The sequence below is a fragment of the Delphinapterus leucas genome, chromosome 8 (assembly GCF_059928025.1).
Source record: "Delphinapterus leucas isolate spDelLeu-1000000601 "Yukka" chromosome 8, BTC_Dleu_Yukka2, whole genome shotgun sequence".
In the NCBI taxonomy this organism is placed as follows: Eukaryota; Metazoa; Chordata; class Mammalia; order Artiodactyla; family Monodontidae; genus Delphinapterus; species Delphinapterus leucas.
Window position 1 is genome coordinate 33,246,206 of NC_143136.1, and position 23,292 is coordinate 33,269,497.

The 23,292-nt window shown below is 41.3% G+C and overlaps 1 protein-coding gene across 5 annotated transcripts in view; it reads right to left on the reverse strand.

Moving 5' to 3' along the window:
* FAM117B (family with sequence similarity 117 member B) overlaps window positions 1–21,255 on the reverse strand; it is a 91,784-nt gene extending 70,529 nt beyond the window's left edge. For 4 of the 5 annotated variants that reach the window (XM_089915937.1, XM_089915938.1, XM_089915936.1 and 1 more), the window contains exon 1: window positions 20,436–21,135. In XM_089915937.1, the coding sequence (XP_089772063.1) occupies window positions 20,436–21,033 (598 nt within the window). In that variant the 5' untranslated portion in view covers window positions 21,034–21,135. Of the gene's footprint in view, window positions 1–20,435 lie in introns of all 5 variants that reach the window. The other variant, XM_022567439.2, reaches the window with a different exon arrangement.
* Window positions 21,256–23,292: the final 2,037 nt, after the last annotated feature.

Here is a 23,292-nt window from a genome sequence, read left to right on the forward strand (position 1 = left end):
GAGATTAGATCACTTCCTAACACCATACACAAAAATAAGCTCAAAATGGATTAAAGACCTAAATGTAAGGCCAGAAACTATCAAACTCTTAGAGGAAAACATAGGCAGAACACTCTGTGACATAAATCACAGCAAGATCCTTATTGACCCACCTCCTAGAGAAATGGAAATAAAAAGAAAAATAAACAAATGGGACCTAATGAAACTGAAAAGCTTTTGCACAGCAAAGGAAACCATAAACAAGACCAAAAGACAACCCTCAGAATGGGAGAAAATATCTGCAAATGAAGCAACTGACAAAGGATTAATCTCCAAAATTTATAAGCAGCTCATGCAGCTCAATAACAAAAAAACAAACAACCCAATCCAAAAATGGGCAGAAGACCTGAATAGACATTTCTCCAAAGAAGATATACAGACTGCCAACAAACACATGAAAGAATGCTCAACATCACTAATCATTAGAGAAATGCAAATCAAAACTACAATGGGATATCATCTCACACTAGTCAGAATGGCCATCATCAACAAATCTAGAAACAATAAATGCTGGTGGGGGTGTGGAGAAAAGGGAACACTCTTGCACTGTTGGTGGGAATGTAAATTGATACAGCCACTATGGAGAACAGTATGGAGGTTCCTTAAAAAAACTACAAATAGAACTACCATATGACCCAGCAATCCCACTACTGGGCATACACCCTGAGAAAACCATAACTGAAAAAGGGTCATGTACCAAAATGTTCATTACAGCTCTATTTACAATAGCCCGGTGATGGAAACAACCTAAGTGTCCATCATCGGATGAATGGATAAAGAAGATGTGGCACATATATACAGTGGAATATTACTCAGCCATAAAAAGAAAGGAAATTGAGCTATTTGTAATGAGGTGGATAGACCTAGAGTCTGTCATACAGAGTGAAGTCAGAAAGCGAAAGACAAATACCATATGCTAACACATATATATGGAATTTAAGAAAAAAAAATGTCATGAAGAACCTAGGGGTAAGACAGGAATAAAGACACAGACCTACTAGAGAATGGACTTGAGGATATGGAGAGGGGGAAGGGTAAGCTGTGACAAAGCGAGAGAAAGGCATGGACATATATATACAGTACCAAACGTAAGGTAGATAGCTAGTGGGAAGCAGCCGCATAGCACAGGGAGATCAGCTCGGTGCTTTGTGACCACCTGGAGGGGTGGAATAGGGAGAGTGGGAGGGAGGGAGACGCAAGAGGGAAGAGATATGGGAACATATGTATATGTATAACTGATTCACTTTGTTATAAAGCAGAAACTAACACACCACTGTAAAGCAATTTTACCCCAATAAAGATGTAAAAAAAAGTAAATAAACATTTATTGAATATCTATTACAGAGAAAGGTCCCTGCTACTGGAAAATTTATATTCTAATAGGGGAAGTGAGACCATAAAACCAACGTATGTTAGGTGCTAATAATAGGGAAAAAGTAGGGCAAAGGAGCTGGGGAGTGAGCTGTATGAGGTTGCCACTTTATACAGAAGTTAGGGAAGGCCTTTCTGGCTGGGTGACATTTGACTTTGGACCTTGAACAGACACAGGAGACAGGAAAGAGTATCTGAGGAGTGACCCAGCTGGAGAAAAGAGCAACTTCTGAAAAAGCCCTGAGGTAGAAGCCCTATTGGCCTCCCAAAATCACTTAACCTTTTCCTCTCCTGTAAACCCTCTCAAACAAAAACTGTAAGATTCACCAGGACAATACCTTTCTCATCACTCCTTCCTTTCCATACCCATTACTACCATCCTAATTTCAGGTTTCATCACTTCTTGCTTTGACAACTGCATCAATCTAGTCTGCCTGCAGCTTCTCCCTCCCACCATCCCATCCTACACTCTGCTACCATTTGTTATAGAGTAAATTAGCCACTGGGACAACCCTTTTGAAAACATATACCAATTGGTGCCAAAACTTTAGTTAAAGAGGAAATTAATAAATTCTGCTGCAATTCTTTGCTGGATACCAAATTAATGTTAAGGTAAGAATCTTCAATTTTGTGAATAACTAAATAACTGCTCTTTATTTTTACTGTTTGTGATATATCCATCAATAAAGGAAACAGGTTAACTGCATATGCTCAGTATACAATTAAGGAAGAAGAAATGTGATTTATGGGTCTCAGAGACCACCATTAAAATAAATGAAATCTTGACAGCTGAGTGAAAATTCTTCATTGCCAGATGGGTCAGAAACAGTGCCTTCCTTCTAGTTAAGCTGCAGCCAGGTAACTGGTTCCGGCCATGCGCTATGATTGAAGTGACATGTTCAAAGCTGACAATAAGAAGCTTTCTCCTATCCACATAGTGGACAGAAAGTACTCTGAGACAGTGGAATTTCAGCTTGGGTCTCTGAGTCATTGGAGGAAAGCTCTGCCAGAAAGCCACCAAAGCTACACTGGCCATGATAAACCTTTGTTACGTCACTAAAATTTCTGGGCTGTATTTCAGCAGACACTGTTAACTATCATAATGTAGAGCAAATGAACTGAACTGGGGTGGAAGGTAAGTGTAGGTAGTTATATTGTTCTAGCACTACATGGGAATTTTGGTGAAAAATCAAAGGAAAAACTCACCTGTTTTAAAGATATACAATATCTCTCACCATTTATAGCTGAATCTATCAATGCACTACCTATATCCATTCACAGCCACTATGGAGAGCACTTGCAGTTTCTATGGACAGCTCTCTGGACAGTTCTCAAGTATCTGTCCCTCTCTGCCTAAGAGCTTTCTCTAACTGAAGGAGCACACTCAACTACGCAGCAGGCCAAGCAGGAAGTGGCTAAGAAGTTAACATCCCTAAAACCTTCAACCACTGAGGGACAAGAGGTGGTGGATAAATACCCCAGTTTCCTTATCCCCTCAATAAGACAATCCTGAGGTATGTTCTACATGATCTATCAGAAGTCATTAGCAGGACTGAGTTCCAGTTGCCCACTGTGGTATTCTCCTTATTAATGCATTCTTATTGGCTCTTGTCCCTTCCCTGTCTCTTCACTACTTCCTCAACACCCCTTCCTAGATTCAACCAAACAAATCCTTGTTGCTGGATCTTCTTGAGAAACCCAAACTAAAACGCCATGCAACATTAACTTTAAAAACTATGTCTTTATAATCTAGAAGACTACAACTTTCCTATCAATATGGCAAATTATGTGGGAAGCAATACATTAAATTATTTGTCTGGCTCTTCACATATCAAACTGAAGATCGCAATTACCTTAGATTTAGAAATGAGGAGAAAGACCAACATTTTTAAGTTTTCAAAATTAGTAAAGCTTTGGCATATGTGCTAAGTTTACTTGAAGCACTGAATACAAGAAATCTAACTTCAAAATACAAACACCAAGGAAGAGCTACCATCTTTACCTGTCTTTATACATCCCTTCCCTTCTTTCGGTAACAGACTGGTTCCTGAATACTGTGTGTAAATGACCCAGGCTTAGTTAATAACAATATCTCATCCTTCTGGGTGCAGTAACTGATTCTAGAATGGGCACACAACCTAACACAGTCCTTCCCTGGAATTTTTCTAGCTGGAGTTGGTGGAGGAAAAAGCCCTCTTGCCTCATGGATCTTGCAGATGAAAATAAAGTCTGTAATGGTCTCCAGCCTTGTTCCCTGCTATGTAGAACAAGTCCCTGACTAGAAAGAATGCTCCTTGAGGACACAGACTTAAGTTTGTCTTATTTCATCACTTGTTTCTCCAGCAACTAAAATCATGTCTAGCACATAATAGGTATTCAATAAAGGCCTACTGATTTGAGACAGAAGGACAGAATGAAACTAACAGATAGACACAAATGAAAAATTAAAGGATTTTGAGAATCTATCCTGAAAGCATTTCATCCTTGGACAGACCTATCCAAGCTCTTGGTTATTCAGAATTTCACCAATTCAAATGTCATTCTACTTAGTTTAAGCTGGGTTGTCATTTACAACCCAAGAGTCTAGAAAAACCCTACCTCAAGCAAACAAAGGAAAAATACAAAAACTGGATAAATCAAATTGGTGCTTTAATATTTCTTCATTTTTGACCCAATAAAACACTCAAAAATAAGGATTTCAAAGAAAAAAAGCAATACTCACCTGGTATTTTTTCTGAAGGATGATTTAAGGAAATACTTTTACAATGACATGTCTGAAAATTCCATTTGAAACAATGTGAGGAACATTTCTTTAGTTACGTTCCCTCTTGGCCAAAATATCTCCGAGGATAGTTTTTATAATTTAAGCTTGACTCAGTTAACAAAGTAATTTTGAAAAAACAATCTGGAGGGGACTTCCCTGGTGGCGCAGTGGTTAAGAATCCACCTGCCAATGCAGGGGACAGGGGTTTGAGCCCTGGTACGGGAAGATCCCACATGCTGTGCAGCAACTAAGCCTATGCGCCACAACTACTGAGCCTGAGCTCTAGAGCCCGCGAGCCATAACTATCGAGCCCACGTGTCCTAGAGCTCGTGCACCGCAACTACTGAGCCCACACGCCACAAGTACTGAAGCCTGCACGCCTAGAGCCTGTGCTCTGCAACAAGAGAAGCCACTGCAATGAGAAGCCCACACTCAGCAACAAAGAGTAGCAACAAGAGAAGGCACTTCATCGAAGAGTAGCCCCTGCTCACCACAACTAGAGAAAGTCCGTGCGCAGCAATGAAGACCCAACGCAGCCAAAATTAAATTAAAAAAAAAAAAGATGTTCCTCTTGGGGTGATGAAAATGTCCTGCAATTATATAATGGTTATGGCTGCATAACTTTGAATATGCTATAAAAAAAAAAAAACAACAATCTGGAGAATTTCAGGGGGAAATGTCTTCTAGTTTGCTGCCCAAAAAATAAGCAAACTTTGGGCTTCCCTGGTGGCCCAGTGGTTAAGAATCCTCCTGCCAGGGCTTCCCTGGTAGCGCAGTGGTTGGGAGTCCGCCTGCCGATGCAGGGTACGTGGGTTTGTGCCCCAGTCCAGGAATATCCCACATGCCACGGAGTGGCTGGGCCCGTGAGCCATGGCCGCTGAGCCTGCTTATCCGGGGCCTGTGCTCCGCAACGGGAGAGACCACAACAGTGAGAGGCCCGCGTACTGCAAAAAAAAAAAAAAAAGCAAACTTTATCCTCTCTTGATAAGTTATTTTACAAAGCTCATATTTTTTTATTGTACTTCTGGCAATAAAATCAGGTTTCCACAAATAAAAAAAACTCAGATTCCACACTATGTGGGACTGGCAAGCCTACTGGCAAGTAAGCAGACCCATGTACACTGATATTACATGATTGATATAGAAAAGTACGTGTTTTTTAGGAATTAAAATTTTTTTCTCCTAGAATCACCACTGCTCTATTTTTTAAACTATGTTTGCTTTGAAATTTCTAACAACATCACAGCATAATATTTGTGTTTACCAAATCAAGATGTGAGTTTAAAAGGCTGAAAAATATTTCTACTTAAAATGCCCTTTTTGCCAACCTGTTCTAACCAATTTTCCCAGATCACTCCATCCACTGATTTATCAGTGCATTTATTCTCTATCCTTCCCTTAAGACTAAAGGCAATCCTATACTAGGCAGTCTTAAAGGCTCTACTAGATACTCCTCCAACTAGAAGAAGGGAGGAACATCTAGTATATATTGTGCTTTATTTTTGTGTTCTTTCAAACCATCCAGGTTTGTATGATACCTATTCATAATAGGTACTCAGTGTTGGCCAAATATGTAAGTAATATTACATAATACTGTGACAAGATTTAAAAAACAGAGGCCTCAAAACTAAATATCCATTAGTCGAAATCCCACACTTAGTAACTCTTTAAAACACTACATTACTTAACTTCCTGGGCCTGAGTATCCTCATTTATGAAATGGGAACAAATACAGCCTAATTTTGAGGCATGCATCCAATGCATGGTGCATGAATTCAAGTATTACTTCCTTTCCTTTCTCTTTGCTGATACAGAAAAATAATGAAAATCAGATCCAAAATTCACTGCTCTATACTACACATTATAACATTCTTTTAAATAAATCCTTATGTCAGAAGAGAATTACTATTACTCATCTCTCTTTAGAAAGATAAAACAGATTTTTTTTTAAATTGTGCTTCCTAAATGTTTACATTCTAGATAAACCAAAGTTTATGCGTGTAGGGTAGTTCTGCCCACTGATGTGACAGGTGCTTCTCAAGAAAAGTTTTAGAACCTAGTTGTTTTGACCAGGCATATGTATGCTGCTTTGAAAGTGGTTTTACTTCTAACATTACTACTATCTTCCTTACTATTATTCTATAACCTTATCTACTATCCTGTGGTTGAGCCATGCCAGATGTCCACTTCGCTACATATCCGTTATCTCCTCACCAGCCACTATTCCAAACACTAATCAAAGTGGACTTCAGAACAAAGAAAATTACCTAAGCCAAAAGAAAATGCATAATGATGAAAGGGTCAATTCCAAAAAGACATAATTCTTAAGTGGTCCTGCACATTAAAAACAAAAACAGGGACTTCCCTGGTAGTGCAGTGGTTAAGAATCTGCCTGCCAATGCAGGGGACACAGGTTCGAGCCCTGGTCCGGGAAGATCCCACATGCCACAGAGCAAATAAACCCAGGCGCCACAACTACTGAGCCTGAGCTCTAGAGCCTGCAAGCCACGACTACTGAAGCCCACATGCCTAGAGCCTGTGCTCCTCAACAAGAGAAGGCACTGCAACGAAGAGCAGCCCCCCGCTCACAGCAACTAGAGAAAGCCCATGCGCAGCAACAAAAACCCGAAGCAGCCAAAAAAAAAAGATAAATAAATTTATAAAAAACTTCAAAATACACCAAGCAAAAGCTAACAGGAATGAAAGAAAAACCCACTCTTATATTTGGAGAATGCAACACTCCTCTCTCAGTAATTGATAAAACAAATAGAGAATGAACAAGAATATAGAAGACCTAAAAACCACTATCAATCAAATTTATCTAACTGACATTTATGGAACTCTCCACCCGGCACATGAAACATTTGTCAGGGTAGACCACATCCAGGGATTAACCTTAACAAATTTAAAAGAAATGAACTCAAAGAAAGTATGTTCTCTGACATGGAATCAAACTAAAAATCAATAAAAGAAAGCTATCTGGAAACACTCAAATACTTAGAAATTGAACAAAATCCTTCTAAATAACCCACAAGTCAAAGAAGAAGCCTCCGGGAAACTAGAAAATATCTTGAATGAATTAAAATGAAAATAAAACACATTAAATTTTGTGGGATGAAGCTAAACAACTGCTTAGAGAAAGATATACAGCATTAAATGCTTCTATTAGAAAAGGTCAAATCAATAATTTAAAATTCTGTCCGAGAAACCAGAAAAAGAGCAAACTAAACTCAAAGCAAGTGGAACAAAGAAAATAATAAAGACAGGAACAGCAATCAATGAAACAGAAATACAACAATGTAAATTAAACCAAAAGCTGATTCTGGGATAAGATGTATAAAAATCATAAACCTCTAGTCAGACTGTCTAAGGAAAATAGTGAAGATACAGATTTCCAATATCAGGAATGCAAATCCCCAAATATTCTTCAACTGGTGAATGAATAAACAAACTGGAGTACCGCTATATTATGGAATACTACTCAGAAATAAAAGTAGTGAACTACTGATACATTCAATAACATGAATGAATCTCAAATGCATTATGCTAAGCAACTGGAGCCAGACTAAAGAGGCTAAGTCCTGTACATCTCACTTACATGATATTCTGAAAAAAGTAAAACTTAAAGGAACCATAAACAAATCAGTGGTGGCTATGGCCTAGCAACCCCTGAGGGGAATGACTTTAAAAAGCATGAGGGGCTTCCCTGGTGACGCAGTGGTTGAGAGTCCGCCTGCCGATGCAGGGGACACGGGTTTGTGCCCCGGTCCGGGAAGATCCCACGTGCCGCGGAGCAGCTGGGCCCCGTGAGCCATGGCCGCTGAGCCTGCGCGTCCGGAGCCTGTGCTCAGCAACAGGAGAGGCCACAACAGTGAGAGGCCCGCGTACCACAAAAAAAAAAAAAAAAAAAAGCATGAGAAAACTTTATGGGTGATAGAAATGTTCTATACCTTGATGGTGGTTGTGATTATACAACTGTGCTCTTTGTCAAAATTCATACAACAGTATATCGTAAGAATGTCTATATATGTAGAACTGAGTCACTTTGCTGTACAGCAGAGATTGGCACAGCAGTGTAAATCAACTATACTTCAATTAAAAATAAAATAAAAATTTTAAAAAAACAGTATATTGAAAAGGATAAATTTTAGTGTATGTAAATTATACCTCAATAAACCTGACACCCCACACACCTGCCCAAATAAGGCAAACCTTTTAAAAACAGTAAGAGCTAAAAAAGTTAATTACATCCTCAGTGAGTAAAATGGTGAGTCAACAGATACAAACAGAATTAACATACGTCACATAAAGAGTGAACAAGCATTTAAAAAGAATATTCAGGAATAACCTGGCAGTCCAGTGGTTAAGACTAGGTGTTTTCACTGCCGTGGCCCAGGTTCAACCCTGGTCAGGGAACTAAGATCCCACAAGCCACACAGCGTGGCCAAAAATAAATAAATAAATAAATAAAAAGAATATTCAACCCTGTTATTAATAAGAGCTATTATTTCTTATTAAATTGTATTACATGGCTACTATATGAGGTAATTAAATATATTATCTTAAATACTCTCTATGACCCCAGGAAATACAAATGAAAACAATGATGTACTCTGTCATACACACTGAATTGATAAAACTAAAGAAAAGGTATGAAGTCTAATTGTGACAAGGCTTCACAGCCATCCATTCATTCATTTGAACAAAGTTTTTATTGGGTCTCATTTAAATCTTGCATTTTACCCCAACTGAGGGGAGACAGTGACAGATTTAATTACAAGGGAGGTACTGGGTAGGCAATACATATGGGGGGGAGTTTAATTGGTAGGGAGATTGTCCAAAGGTGTGGGTCCTAATTCTTCCTTATACAATGGAGACATCTCTGAAGTCGGATAAAAGCATTCCTGTGACACTAAATCTATTTCCAGTAGACTTTCCAGGAATTCCTAGGGATAGCATTAATGGCAACTGCTTTCTAGAGAAGTGAAGAATGTCTATCCTGCAAGTCACCTAGCAATTCCTGACTGCACACAAAGCACTCAGAATCTCGACAGAGTCCCACAGGGCCATATCAGGCTTTTGCACTTAAGTACTACTCTTCTTAGTAATACTATATATTTTCTTATTTTTATTATTAACCCTTGACTATTACAAAAATCCATATTGTCTCTCTAATTCTGAAGTCCATAAGGTCAGGATGCCTTCTCAATGCCTTTTGAGTTGCTCTGCACAGAGTGAGCATGGGTTCTAAAATAATGTAAACAGACATCACTTGTCCTTACCTTTAAAAATATCAGTATACATGCACAATGGAAAAACATAATTAATGCGAAATGGTTTTCCAGAAAATACCAGATAGATCTCAGTAAATCCCAGTAGAACAGCAAGTAAAATAACAATTACAAAAATTTTTTTAAGATTTTTTTGATGTGGACCATTTTTAAAGAATTTGTTACAATATTGCTTCTGTTTTGTTTTGGTTTTCTGGCCTCAAGGTATGTGGGATCTTAGCTCCCTGACCAGATATCCAACCCGCACCCCCTGCGTTGGAAGGCAAAGTCTTAACCACTGGACTGCCAGGGAAGTCCCCAACAATCACAAAATTTTAAGTATAGTAAATTGGAAGGGTATATACAGGGAGGAAAAAAAAAGACTTTTTTTTATCTTCCAAGTTTTCCATATTATTATTATTTGTTACTTTTGAAGTGTGAAAAATTTTAGTGCATTATGCCCCAAGAGTCCATGGCCTACTATGTATGCATATGGAATATAACAGCATTTATGAAACCAGGTAATAACAACAACATTATTAACTCAACCACCCAGGTAGGTTCAAAATCTCAGCCATGGGCTTCCCTGGTGGCGCAGTGGTTGACAGTCCGCCTGCCGATGCAGGGGACACGGGTTCGTGCCCTGGTCCAGGAAGATCCCACATGCCGCGGAGCGGCTGGGCCCGTGAGCCATGGCCGCTGGACCTGCACGTCTGGAGCCTGTGCTCCGTGGCAGGAGGGGCCACAGCAGTGAGAGGCCCGCGTACCACACACACACACAAAAAAATCTCAGCCATAATTATGCTCTCTCATCTTCCTCACCCCTCAAATCTAATCAGTTAACAAGTCCTATTAATTCTTTGCTTCTCAAATAATCCTTTCTTCATTCACACTACAACCACCCTATTTCACACAAAGAAATTAAGTGTGGTGAAAATGAGAATAAAGATAAAAGATGTTATTCTTAATTGCTTTAAAACATAATTAGCCATCTAAAGTAAAAAGAATAACAATGCACTGCGGAATTTATAACAGAAAAGCAAAATAGTGGACAACAGCACAAAAGATGGGAGGTGGGAAATGGAAGTATATTAATATAAGGTTCTAACATGAACTATTAGATAACACAGATACAGAACATTTCCATCACTGCAGGAAGTTCTTTTGGAAAGCGCTGCTGTAGCACAAACACCAAGAGTATAATGAAAAAAGGTGTAACTGACAACTAATAGTAGAGATAAAATGAAATATAAAAAATAATCCAAAAGAAGACAGGGAAAAAGAAACAGGATCTTGGAATTAAAGTCTGAACTGATATCAACTCCTGAAATATATTTTACAATAGAAAGAAAAATGTACATCTTTGACCAAGAAATTCATTTCTAAGAATTTATCCTACAGATAAGCTTATTTATAAATGCACAAAGAAGTATAAATAAGAATGTTCAACACAGGACCATTTAACAGCAAAAGACTGGAAATGATCTAAATAACAAAACAGAAGCCTGAGGAAATAACACATGGTCCATAATATACCTATATGTAAAGTCACATGTGCACACATTTGTATGCACATAGAATAAATGTGGAATAATGCAAAAGAAACAGCTAACTGGATTTCTCTGAGAAGAATGAATTTAAGGCAAGTAGGGGGAGAGTGCATATTGTATTTTCTTTTACCACTTATAATTTTTATCATGTGCATATATTACCTGCATAGAAAGAAAGAAAGAAGGAAAGAAAGAAAGAAAGGAGGAAGGGAGGAAGGGAAGAAAGAAAAAAAGGAAGGAAGGAAGGAAGGAAAAGAAAGAAAGAAAGAGGGAGAGAGGGAGGGAGGGCAGGAAGAAAGGGAGGCAGGGGAAGGGGAGGAAAAGAGGGGAAGGAAGGAAAGAGGAATACATGCTGGTAGGTAAACTGTAAAGCATACAATTCCAGAATCAGCTCCTTGGGGGCAAGAACTCTCCCCAAAATTTAAATTTACTTCCGAAAGAACTTTACACTAGCTCATAAAGAAGCATAGGTCAGTTAAAAATGCTATATAGATTTTTATTTTGGAATAAACTATAGATAATTTCACCTTGACTGCATGCTAGCTTTATAAGAAACAGTAGCAAAGACTTCCTATTAAAATAATACTGGGGCTTCCCTGGTGGCACAGTGGTTAAGAATCCGCCTGCCAATGCAGGGGACACGGGTTCGAGCCCTGGTCCGGGAAGATCCCACATGCTGTGGAGCAACTAAGCCCGTGCTCCACAGCTCTGAGCCTGTGCTCTAGAGCCCGCGAGCCACAGCTACTGAGCCCGCATGCCACATTTACTGAAGCCTACGCGCCTAGAGCCCGTGCTCCGCAACAAGAGAAGCCACCGCGATGAGAAGCCTGTGTACCACAATGAAGAGTAGCCCTCACTCACCACAACTAGACAAAGCCCGCCCACAGCAACGAAGACCCAACACAGCCAAAAATAAATAAAATAAATAAATTTAAAATAATACTGAAGGAATAAAAACGTGTAACTCACAAGGACAACAGACAGGAAAGGAGGCAACAGCAGAAAAGAGGTTTCAACCAAGTTTTGAAAGCAGATGTCTAAGTGGTACCAGTCTAAATGCAGTCCGATTATAAACTCAAATTAAGATTTCCTGATCTGCCCTGATACAAGTCCCAGACTTCTGTGGAAAGAAAAGTATCCTGTCATTCACAGGAAAGCAATGAATAACTTGCTGCATTTTCAACTTCTTATATGAATAAACAAGCTTTTTGTTTAACAAACATCAAGAGCTAGGAAAGAACGGTTTCATTTCATTTGAAAACAAAATGTGGGTGTGCTTATTTCAAGTTCAACTCAGAACTGACTATATGTACAGAAAACACACACACACAACCCAAGAACACGTTTTACCTTAAAGAGATAAATTTCTTAAATATCAATTTTTATGTACAGAGTACAAATGAGGTCAAGAAATCAACATATGTGCACAATAATTCTGCTAAACCTATATTTGAGACATGGCAATTTACTCAAGGAAATTTTTCAAACTCTTAAACAATGGCTTATGGCTTTAGTAGCTTTACTGTACAACCTTGCCAATAAATTTTCACACTGTAAAAAAATAACTTTACTAACTTTATTTAAATTAAATCTACTGAGCCTACCTTTAGAAAACTTAAATCCCGTTTGGCTTAAGCCAATTATTTAATCACAACATACTGTGGTTGCCTTATGAGTTATAAAAGAAAATCTACAAAAAGGAATTAATTTCAAGAAAGGTAAGCTAAGCTTAACTATGTTTTTGTCCAAGAAGGGTAGAGGTGAAAACTATACAAAATGAATAAGCGTATAAATTGGCCAAATAAAAAGATCCACAGAGAAATCAGTCTGTACTCAGAACAGCACTATTACTTTATCATATCTCAACTTACTGATCACTAATGCAGGGGTTCCCTGAGAAACGGAAATTATTCCAAGGGTTTCTCCAGAGCAAAAAGATTGGGAGAAACTGCGTGAGAGAGATTAACTAGACAGGCTCTGTATTTAAGGGCACAAGACATATCCTCAGGCCTGATATTGTAGGACTCTACCCAGGGGAAACTGGCCCAAGAGAAGGGAAAAAAACTACATTTGAGAGACCCAGCATCCTTGTTCTACCTTAAGATCCTCCAGTCTACCAGCCTGACCCAGACAGACTGAAAACCTAATCAGCAATTTTGTGTCTTATTTAAATATTAACAGAAAACTAAGGAAAGGTTCTAACATGAAAGACAAAGTTCAAGACCAAAAGGGCTCTGAGGACGATGCAGAAAGCAAGAGAAAACTTTGAGGGTATTTATACCCGTGCACCGCAACAAAGAGTAGCCCCCGCTCACTGCAACTAGAGAAAGCCCACACACAGCAACGAAGACTCAACGCAGCCAAAAATTAATTAATTAATTAATTTTAAAAAAGGAAATCCTGAATCAGTATCAGTATGTTATTTAGAAATATGTAGGTAAACACCAGAGGAAACCACTAAGAGGTGAAAGTGGCTGTCTCTAGGAGGCAAAAAGTGGGAGTGGAGAGAGATGTGGCAGGGAAACACTTTATTTGATTATAAGTTTAGTGCCATATGACATTTTAAATTATATACATGTACTTTGATAAAAATAGAATTTAAATTTTAAAATACAGTATTTGACAAACATGCTATTTCTTTAAGTAGTTTGGAGATGGAAGTAGCTTACTTTCTCAATTCCCCTCTTGTCTATTGCTGAGTTATCTTAACCCACCCTTACCTCCTCTCCATCCTCAGAGAAAGAAGTGACCTTAGTCATTTCTGAGATTTCCTGACTACACCATGTGCTGGATTCCACTGCCTCTCACAGTTTCCATGACCTTGCTCCATCTATTATTTCCTTCTCTTGAATCTGCAATCGTTCATTCTCCTGTGAATCCTTTCCCCAATCCTATAAAACATGCTGAAGTTCTCCCCATCCTATAAACAAATGAACTTAGCTCAATTCTTCATCCTGTTTTGTCACATTCCTTCCTTACAGTGACATACGGGTAATTTATACTCCATAAGAGTAATTTAGGGACCTCCCTGGCGGTCCAGTGGTTAAGACTTCGCCTTCCAGTGCGGGGGGTGTGGGTTCAATCCCTGGTCGGGGAGCTAAGATCCCACATGCCTCGTGCCAAAAAACCAAAACATAAAACAGAAGCAGTATTGTAACAAATTCAATAAAGACTTTAAAAATGATCCACATCAAAAAAAAATCTTAAAAACAAAAAAGTAATTTATAATCATTACCTCTACTTCCTCACCCACCACTTTAATCTGATTTGTGCATCCAACATGCTACTCAAAGGTCAGCAACGGGACCGAAATGCCAAATTCCAAAGTCTATTCTCCAGGCTCAGCATACTTGTTATCTTCAGAGAATCTGAAAATCTTTATCATCTCCTCCTTGAAATCCAAATCTTTCTTTTGGCTTTCTCAACACTATTCTACCACCACATTCTCAGGCTTATTCATTGACTTTTCTTTCTACCCTTAAAATGCTTGTTTTCTCCCAGAGTTGTATCCTCAGCATTCTCCTATCATCTTATCCATCCTAGTGATTAGTCATTTCAAGTACTGCCCACGTGCAAATGCTTAGCATAAAGTATGGGTTAAACGAATGTTTACTGAGCCGAAATAAATGAGTGCCAATTTTCTGCCTCCAATCTGTATCCCCAAGTTCTAAAACTATATTTGCCACAATTTAGAAAATTATCTGGATGTCCTGAGAGCACAAACTAAGTATGTCCAGAACTGGACTCACTGTTCTCTTCCCAAACCAGCATTCCTCACTGTGTCGCTTATCTCAATTAAGATAAGCAACTGTTATCCTCAACTCCTCCTTTCTCAGTCCCTACATCCAACAGGCTACTGTACTGAATCCAAGTCTCCTCAATCTCTTTTATCCTTGCCATTCCCACTGCCATAGCACTTAAATTCATGTGCTCAATGCCATTGTGAGTTACTATCCTACGGTCTTCTCCATGTCAAATTCATAGCCTATTCATTCTAAATATTTATCAACACTATGCATTCCAAGAATATAAATACCACTAATATAACAAGTTAACTTTTAATATCTCAATCCTTGCATGATGAGGATGATAAAAATGATGTGAAAATAGCTAATATCAAGAGATTCCTTCCTACACCCACAAAGAGATTACAAAGGTTTTATCTTTCTAACAATCCTCTATTGTAAAATATTAATAGTTGACCCTTGAACAACGAGGTTTTTAAGGCCACCGACTCTCTGCATAGTAGAAAATCCGCATATAACTTTAGATTCAGCCATCTGGTCCCACAGTTCTGCATGTGCAGATTCAACCAACTTTGGATCATATATATTGTAGTACTATTTATTTTTTAAAAATCCACATATAAGTGGACCAGGGCAATTCAAACCTGCTTTGTTCAAGGGTCAGCTGTACTATTAGCCAGCATCCCCATTTTACAGGTGAAGTGAATTTGCCTAAAGTTAAATAGCTACTACTAAGTAAGCAGTAATGCCAAGATTTGAACTCCGACAATCTGGCTCCAGAGGTATTATCCATGGGATACATTCATATATTCTATTCAAGGCCATTCTGAAAACTTACCTTTCTATTCTCTTTCTTGACTGCTTTGCTCTCTTTTCTCCCCAACATCCTATACTCTACATTTTAAGACACAGGACTGAATATGATATGTATATTTTCACACTTCTATGATCCAGCTGTAAAGTTCTGTTCCTCTCTTTCCAACCCAAAGCAAAAGCCATCTCCTCTGACAGAACTTCTACACCCACTCCCCACAGAATTACTCACTTCTCTATGAGCCCAAAGTACTCATATTATATACTTATGAACCTATCTTACATGGCTGGTTTGTGAGTCTCTGGAGTTCTCTCTTTTACATTCTTCAATCAAAGCTTACAGAATTGAACTTAATTCAATACAAACTCTACTAGCCAAGATGCTGAATTAATAGTAAGTTTCTACTTGCCTCAACTTCAGTGTTTGTAAAATACAAATACTATAAACCAAAAGGATTCCCCTGAATGTGTGAAGTTACCAGCAATCCTTCAAATGTTAGAGAAACACCTAATTCTTAAAGTTGTGTACTTCACAAAGTACTAGAAAGCAGAAGTCTAAGATGCTGCAAATTTGAAGGTGTTATACTACTTCCTGATTATTAGTCCAGAGAAATCCATCTCTTGTTGCTGCTCTTGCCACACCCCCACCTCAATAAACAACCAAATTCATACACAACATAATACATCAAAGTAAGGGGGAAATTAGCAAAAACACAACTTGCTATCTACCTATCAGCCAGCCACACTACAAAAATAACTTTTATACACACTGTACTAATGCCCTTTTCTCTAATGAGGAGTTTTCAAACTATTTCCCTTCAGTGCTTCTAGTGACTGTTTTTCAAATTTAGAGTTCAGCAAAATCAACGGGGTGTGTGTGGGGGGGGTACATTCAAGGTCTGGAGTAGGGTCTGGGAACTTGGATTTTTAACAAAGACCCTGAGTGAATCTGGTACAGATAAGGCACAGACCACACGCTGAGAAACAGTTCTGGATGTTCTTTGCAACTCGAAATTTCATATGACCATGAAAACTAAGCCTACACTGGCAATTTATGTTACATCCACTAAAACTAGAAGCAAAACTAGTATGATACACAATAGCTAACTTTTATACTGAGGTACTGTGCTGAGTATTTCTCAATTTTCTTTCATTTTATCCTTAGCACCATATGCAGTAAATATCATTATCACCTTACAAATGAGAAAGTTAAGGGTTAGAAAGTTAATCGCTTCCCCACATCACATGGCTTCTAAGTGGTGGAACACGGTATTAAAACCCAGAATGTCTACCCAAAGCCTATACTCCTATCCTCTTTATGCCACCTATTTGTAATATATCTATTTGACACTGTATAGAGTAAGACAAAGTCAGGTAAAAGGAGGGAAGGCATAAAAACTTTGTCTTCTTCACCATTTTATCTACAGTTAACACCGTTGCCTAGTTACCTTTTCTAAGCATATCTCAGTTCCTAATGACAAACCACTTCCCGTGGAGATGGCAGGCACTGAAGGTGGGAAGTTTAAGATACGTGTCAGGAATGGGTGCTTGGATTAACTTATATTGAATACTCTGGGGTTTTTTTTTTAACATCTTTATTGGAGTATAATTGCTTTACAATGGTGTGTTAGTTTCTGCTTTATAACAAAGTGAATCAGTTATACATATACAAATGTTCCCATATCTCTTCCCTCTTGCGTCTCCCTCCCTCTGTCGTTTACCACCTATGTAATCTTAGGCAGGCTCCCTGTGCTCTTTTACAAAATGGGACGATAATCCTATTTTAATATATAACATACGTAAAGCACCCAGCACATAGAAGATAAAATGTATTGCCCTCCTCCACCTTTTATTCTATTTACTAACATTTCTAAACACCACTTATTTTCACTGGGCTTGAAACTACTTCCAAAAGTAATAAATCAAGTAAAGGAAGTTCTCTATTAGCTAATGATTAGCTGTAACCCCAGGGAAATAAAGCAGCTGGGTAGGGAGCTGACTGAATAGGGACACCCCCCCAAAGATCCTGTGATCTTCAAATAGGGGACTTTCAGACTGGATTCCTAACAAAGATTAGGGCATCCAATTCATCCTATAGACATCTAGAAGCTGACAACCTGATCCAGATGGACCCTGGAATCTGAGTTACATGAGGTTTACTTCATAAGGTAGGCCCTTGCTCTCTACCAATAAGCATGTCTACATTTCATTGAGGCTGCAAACTGGCAGTAATCTCCTTCAATCAAAAAGGGAGTCTCAGAGCTTCCCTGGTGGCGCAGTGATTAAGAATCCTCCTGCCAATACAGGGGACACAGGTTCGAGCCCTGGTCCGGGAAGATCCCACATACCAAGGAGCAACTCAGCCCATGCACCACAACTACTGAGCCTGCGCTCTAGAGCCTGCGAGCCACAACTACTGAGCCCGCGAGCCACAACTACGGAAGCCCGCATGCCTAGAGCCCATGCTCTGCAACAAGAGAATCCACCACAATGAGAAGCCCGCGCACAGCAACAAAGAGTAGCCCCTGCTCGCTGCAACTAGAGAAAGCCTGAGAGCAGCAATGAAGACCCAACGCAGCCAAAAATAAATACTTAATATAAATATTTTTTAAAATGTTTTAAATTTAAAAAAGGGAGTCTCTGCTCTACACCTGAAACTTTGTAAATCAACTGTACTTCAATTAAAAAATAAGAAAAAAATGTTTTTTAATGTTTAAAAAGGAGTCTCATAATTAAAAAGATTCTCCTTTTCTTCCAGATTGAGTCTGAGAAAAACAGCAAATGGTCTAGCTTGTGCTATGAAGACAAAATCAGAAAACATTTGTCCCACTCTGCATGGGAGTTCACTAGAGTGAAACAAAAACACATTCCTGGGAAGGAAGTGATCAGACATTCACTTCAATATAACTTAGTAACAGGCAGTATCCCTTTTCACACCTAGGTGAGAGTGCTGCACTGGAGAAAAAAGAGGTTTTATTTTTCTGGGGTTTTTTTGGTGGGGGGAGTGAGAGGGCTAATGAGAAGGATCAATTTTACAGCATGAATACTCTATGGAATGACAGATCTGAGGGAAAGAAGCTTTGGAAAACATCAAGAGTGGGCACAGGAGGAGCCCGAGATCCCAGCAAATAAAGCCCTTCTAGCGCTGAGAAGAAAAGAGCACCTTCCTCCACACACTGCTAATACTTAACCCAGCTTTCATCAGGTTGCTGCTTCTTTAAAGGTCAAATAGTTGAGAGGGTAGCCAGATTCTGTTATCAGACTGGGGTCACCACCTCCTTCCTCCATCTTAACTGCCCACTTAAGCAGCTCTCCTTCCCTTCCACCTGCCACACAATGTCAGCTCCAGAAGGTTGAAGGCAAACTGAAGCAATTATGTCCACCAGATACCTCTAAGAGTTGCTTCAAAACCTAAACACATATGTCACTTTGGTATGTTATGTATTTCCCAGGTTCTATCTTACACATCAAGCTACCTCCTTGATATAATGTAAAAGACATGGTTTTGGAGTACCTAACATCCACTCCACCACTTGTTACTTCACCTCTCAAAACCTGTGAGAGTTAAAATGAGATCCTGTAGGTAAATCATCCACCATAAGGAGGAGCTCAGTAAGCAATAGCTATTATTTGAGGAACAGGGGGTTCTTTTAACAAAGTTTAAAAAAAGCATTTTGCATTTTCAGAAGGTTTAAAACAGCATTCTTTTTCTAGTCAGAAAACACTATTGATCATTCTTCAGGGCAATTCTCTCCCCAGAAAATATCCATTGTCTAAAATCTTTGATAAAATAAACAGTAGAAAAGACTCATCCCACTCCCTGCATTTTTTGAATGAACTCTTGAAACCACTTCATCTGTTCTATTTCGTTAGGAAGTACTGTACTAAGTTTCCTGAAATATCCAGCCATTCTGCCTAAAGATTCTAACAGAAATTCCCGAGACAGTGAAAGACAAAGGTATACGTTGGCAGTACTGATACGTAAGCTAAAAACCACCCATTTCTCTTTTCAGTGGATTCTAACACGAAGGCAATCAGATGATAAATTTTTTCTCTTTCCATTTCCACAATATGAAGTCCTCTTTTGAGTTCCTCTTTATGAATGACTCCCAAGGAACCCAAGAGCTCCATTCAGGACTTTCCCCAAACTCCCAAGTCTAGAGAAAAACACTTTTTAGGTTCCTAAAGTAATAACAAGGAGACAAATCTTGGATCTTGTTTTTAAAAAAAAAAATGGTTTTCATCCTAAACACAAAATCAGTGTAACAGACATACACCAGAGCCTCATACAAAGCCCATAAAACCCCCAAAGGAATCTTGCTTAACTTACTTCTCACTTCTTGCTACCCACTTAGCAAATCTTAGTAAATGCTAACATGCTCCGAGCCTCATGTCTGTTCAGGGACCCCAACCAAACCTGCTATGCTAGTGCACTCAAATCCCCCAAATCTGAAACTGTTCTGTGAAAGAGAAATACTTAGCAGCAGATATGTGCTATACTAACATTAACCATGTCACTGAAGTGACAAACCACTCAGCCTCACCCCCAAGGGAGGGTAAGCAGTAACCAGCGGGCGGCCAGAAACCCAGGTTTATCATTAACACATCAGGCCAAGCACAATGTTAGCGGCTGCACCTCCAGGGACGGGCACCAACGTAGGGCCGACTGAGACATGAACGAGACGGCCGAGGAGGGAGCGGCGCAGGGGGCGCGGGGATGGCCCGGACAAGGCTGGGCCGCACCTCCCGGGCCCCGCCCCGGCCCCGCCCCCCGGCCACCCCGGCTCCGCGGCAGCGCCGCAGTCCCTGCGCGGTAGCGGCGCGCGCCCGGGACCCCTTCCCGCCGTCGCCTTCCCCTCTTCGCGCGGCCCCCAGCACGTACCTGCTTTGCAAAGAGGGGCGCTCGGGCTCCTCCTCTCCGGGGAGCTTCGGCTCTGCTCCGGGGACCTCCTCCGGTGCCGGACGCGGGCTGCGGGTGGGGCTGCGCTCACCTCGCCTGTCCACAGGTGGGTGGGCGACGAAGAAGGCGACGACACGGTGCCCAGCAGCGCCGGCGGGGGCTGCGGCCGTGGGGGGCTCCCGCGGGCCCCGGGCGCGGCGCCGCGCGTGGGGCTGGTGCCTCGCGTGGACGTCGAGGACGTGCTCGTCTGCGTGGCCACCGTGGGGCTGGTGCGCGCGGCCGCACTCCCGCCGCCCCGCGTGGGGCTTGTGCTGCGCGAGGCAGTGCGCGGGGCCCCGCTGCTGCCGCCGCCGCCCGAGGGGCCTGAGGCGCCACCACAGCAGCCGCCGTTGTTGCCGCCGCCGCCGCCGTTGCTCCGCGTGGGGCTGCCATGTTGCTGCTGCTGCTGCTTCAGCTGGAACGGAACCGTCGCCCTCATGGGCTGCAGGCGGCTCCCGGATCCCCCGGCCGTGGCGACCGCACCGCCCCCGAGGGAGCCGGCCGGCGTGGGGGACCCATTGCGCCTCACCCGCTGGGACATGGTCCCCCCCCTCCCCGGTGACTGGGCGAGACGTGGGGTTTTGTTGTTGTTGGGTTGCAAGGGGAGGATTCTCGAGACCGGATGGAAGGCCCCCGCGACCGGGTGACGAAGCCGGAGTCCGGGGTGCGGGGGGCGCCCGGGCCGCGACCGGCAGCAACGAGGTGGTGCAGCCGCCGCCGCCGCTGCCTCTCCTCCTCATCAACAATAGTGTCTCCTCCACTGCCCCCGCCCCCCGCGAGCGCCCATTGGTGCAGCGTCAGCCGCGCTCGAGCCGCTCCACCGCGCCCATTGGCTGCAAGCAGCTCGGGCCCCGGGCCCCCGGGGCCTTAGAGAGCCTGGGTTTGCGAGGAGACCTTCTGCTCTTTAAAGAGAAAGAGACCCGCCCCCCGGGGGGAGGAGGAGCGGAGGAAGCAGGCTGAGTGTATGTGTAGGGTGCGCGCGCGCGTGTGTGAGTGTACACGTGAGTGTACACGCGTACGCGCGCGCCTGGCCATGCGCATCTTCCCCTTCCCACTGGGGGGAGCCCTGGGGACTCAGATTCTGGAATATTGCCAAAGGGAATTGTCCCGAAGCAAAGCGGTCCCCAGGGAAGTCTGAGGTCTTTCCCCCAAAACTCACTTCCTTACCTCAATATTGACTGGCACAGTCCGTGTACGTGCGTCTCTTTCTGGCTTTTTTTTCTTGATCTTTGTGTTCTGTCCTAATTCCGTCAACGTTTGGACAGGGCTCAAAGGAAAAGAAATTTAATTAATCTTACTGGCATTTTACGCCTCGTCTTTTTTTTTTTTTAAGCTCTACAAAGAGCCAAATCTCAGAAAGATTAAAATTGCTGGTTTGAATGCGGTTTTAGATCGTATCTGTGAAGTCCCGTTACCAAATGCTACTGCTATATCTCCTGTATCTCAAGTAATCAAGAATTTATTTTAATCAGCTACTTCACAGTTCCCTGATACCTTGGAAAGATGCTGCTGCCTAAAAGTTTAAGTGCCATAGTTTTCAAAGGGCCTTATTTTATCCTCACGATCATTATCTGAGACAAAACTGGACCAGCCATTCGTATTTTTGTCTAGTGGAGAAAACAGGTTCTTATACTATGGGCAAGAACTCAGTAACACTAGTTCTAAAATAACCTTAGAGGCTCCTTATCAAGACAAAAAAAATTTTTTAAGGTGGGCCCGTAGCCCACATACTCACTTCTCAGGCTATGACCTGTTTTCCCTTTACTACTTTATTAGGTATACATTCTAGACAGATTTTTGTCTTGTAAAAACATGGGAGTGGCGGGCCCAGTATAATTTGCTCTGGACCTGAAATTCTAGTGCGCCCCATGCACTGTGGTGGAGAGCCTTTGAGGACGTAGAAAACAGATTCCTATCTCAGATCCACCACATACTCTGTGGCCTTGGATAAGTAACTAGGCAGTTTCCTTATCTGTAAAATGCACTTAATACCATCTCCTTCATACAACCGTTTATCAACCAAGGGTTAAATGAGAATGTGGTGCGTAGAAAGTACTCAATACTTCGAGTCTCCATGTGATTCAGAGGCCCGCATCTCTGCTTATCACGAATTCCTCCTCTCTCCTCTACCACAAAGAGAGTCCACAAGCCCTTATCCCAGGACCTTCCTTAAGCTGGCTGGTGCTCTAGATAGACCTGACATCACTACCCATCCACACAACCTGGAATGAAGACAAAAGCAGCTTCTCCCTAGACAGGAAGAAGGAAACTGCCAACAAGATCCGTGCAGAGAGCTAAAGCTAGTCTTAAACAAAGGGGTAAGAGAGAAGATAAGCCTTTAAATAAGGATGTCCTAGAAGCTGTGTCTACCGCTTTGTCCTGCACAAAGTAGGAACTCAACACAGATTTATTGAGTTAAACTGAGGGAGTTCAGCAGCCCTAGAGTCTTAGGCTTCCTGATCGATTACTTTTTCAAAAAATTTTGTTGAAGTATAGTTGATTTGCAATGTTGTGTTAATTTCTGCTGTACAGCAAAGTGACTCAGTTTTATATATATATATATGTATAATATATATATATTCTTGTTCATATTCACTTCCATTATGGTTTATCACGGGATTTTTTTTTTTTTTGCGGTACGCGGGCCTCTCACTGTTGTGGCCTCTCCCGTTGCGGAGCACAGGCTCTGGACGCGCAGGCTCAGCGGCCATGGCTCACAGGCCCAGCCGCTCTGCGGCATGTGGGATCTTCCCGTACCGGGGCACGAACCCATGTCCCCTGCATCGGCAGGCGGAATCTC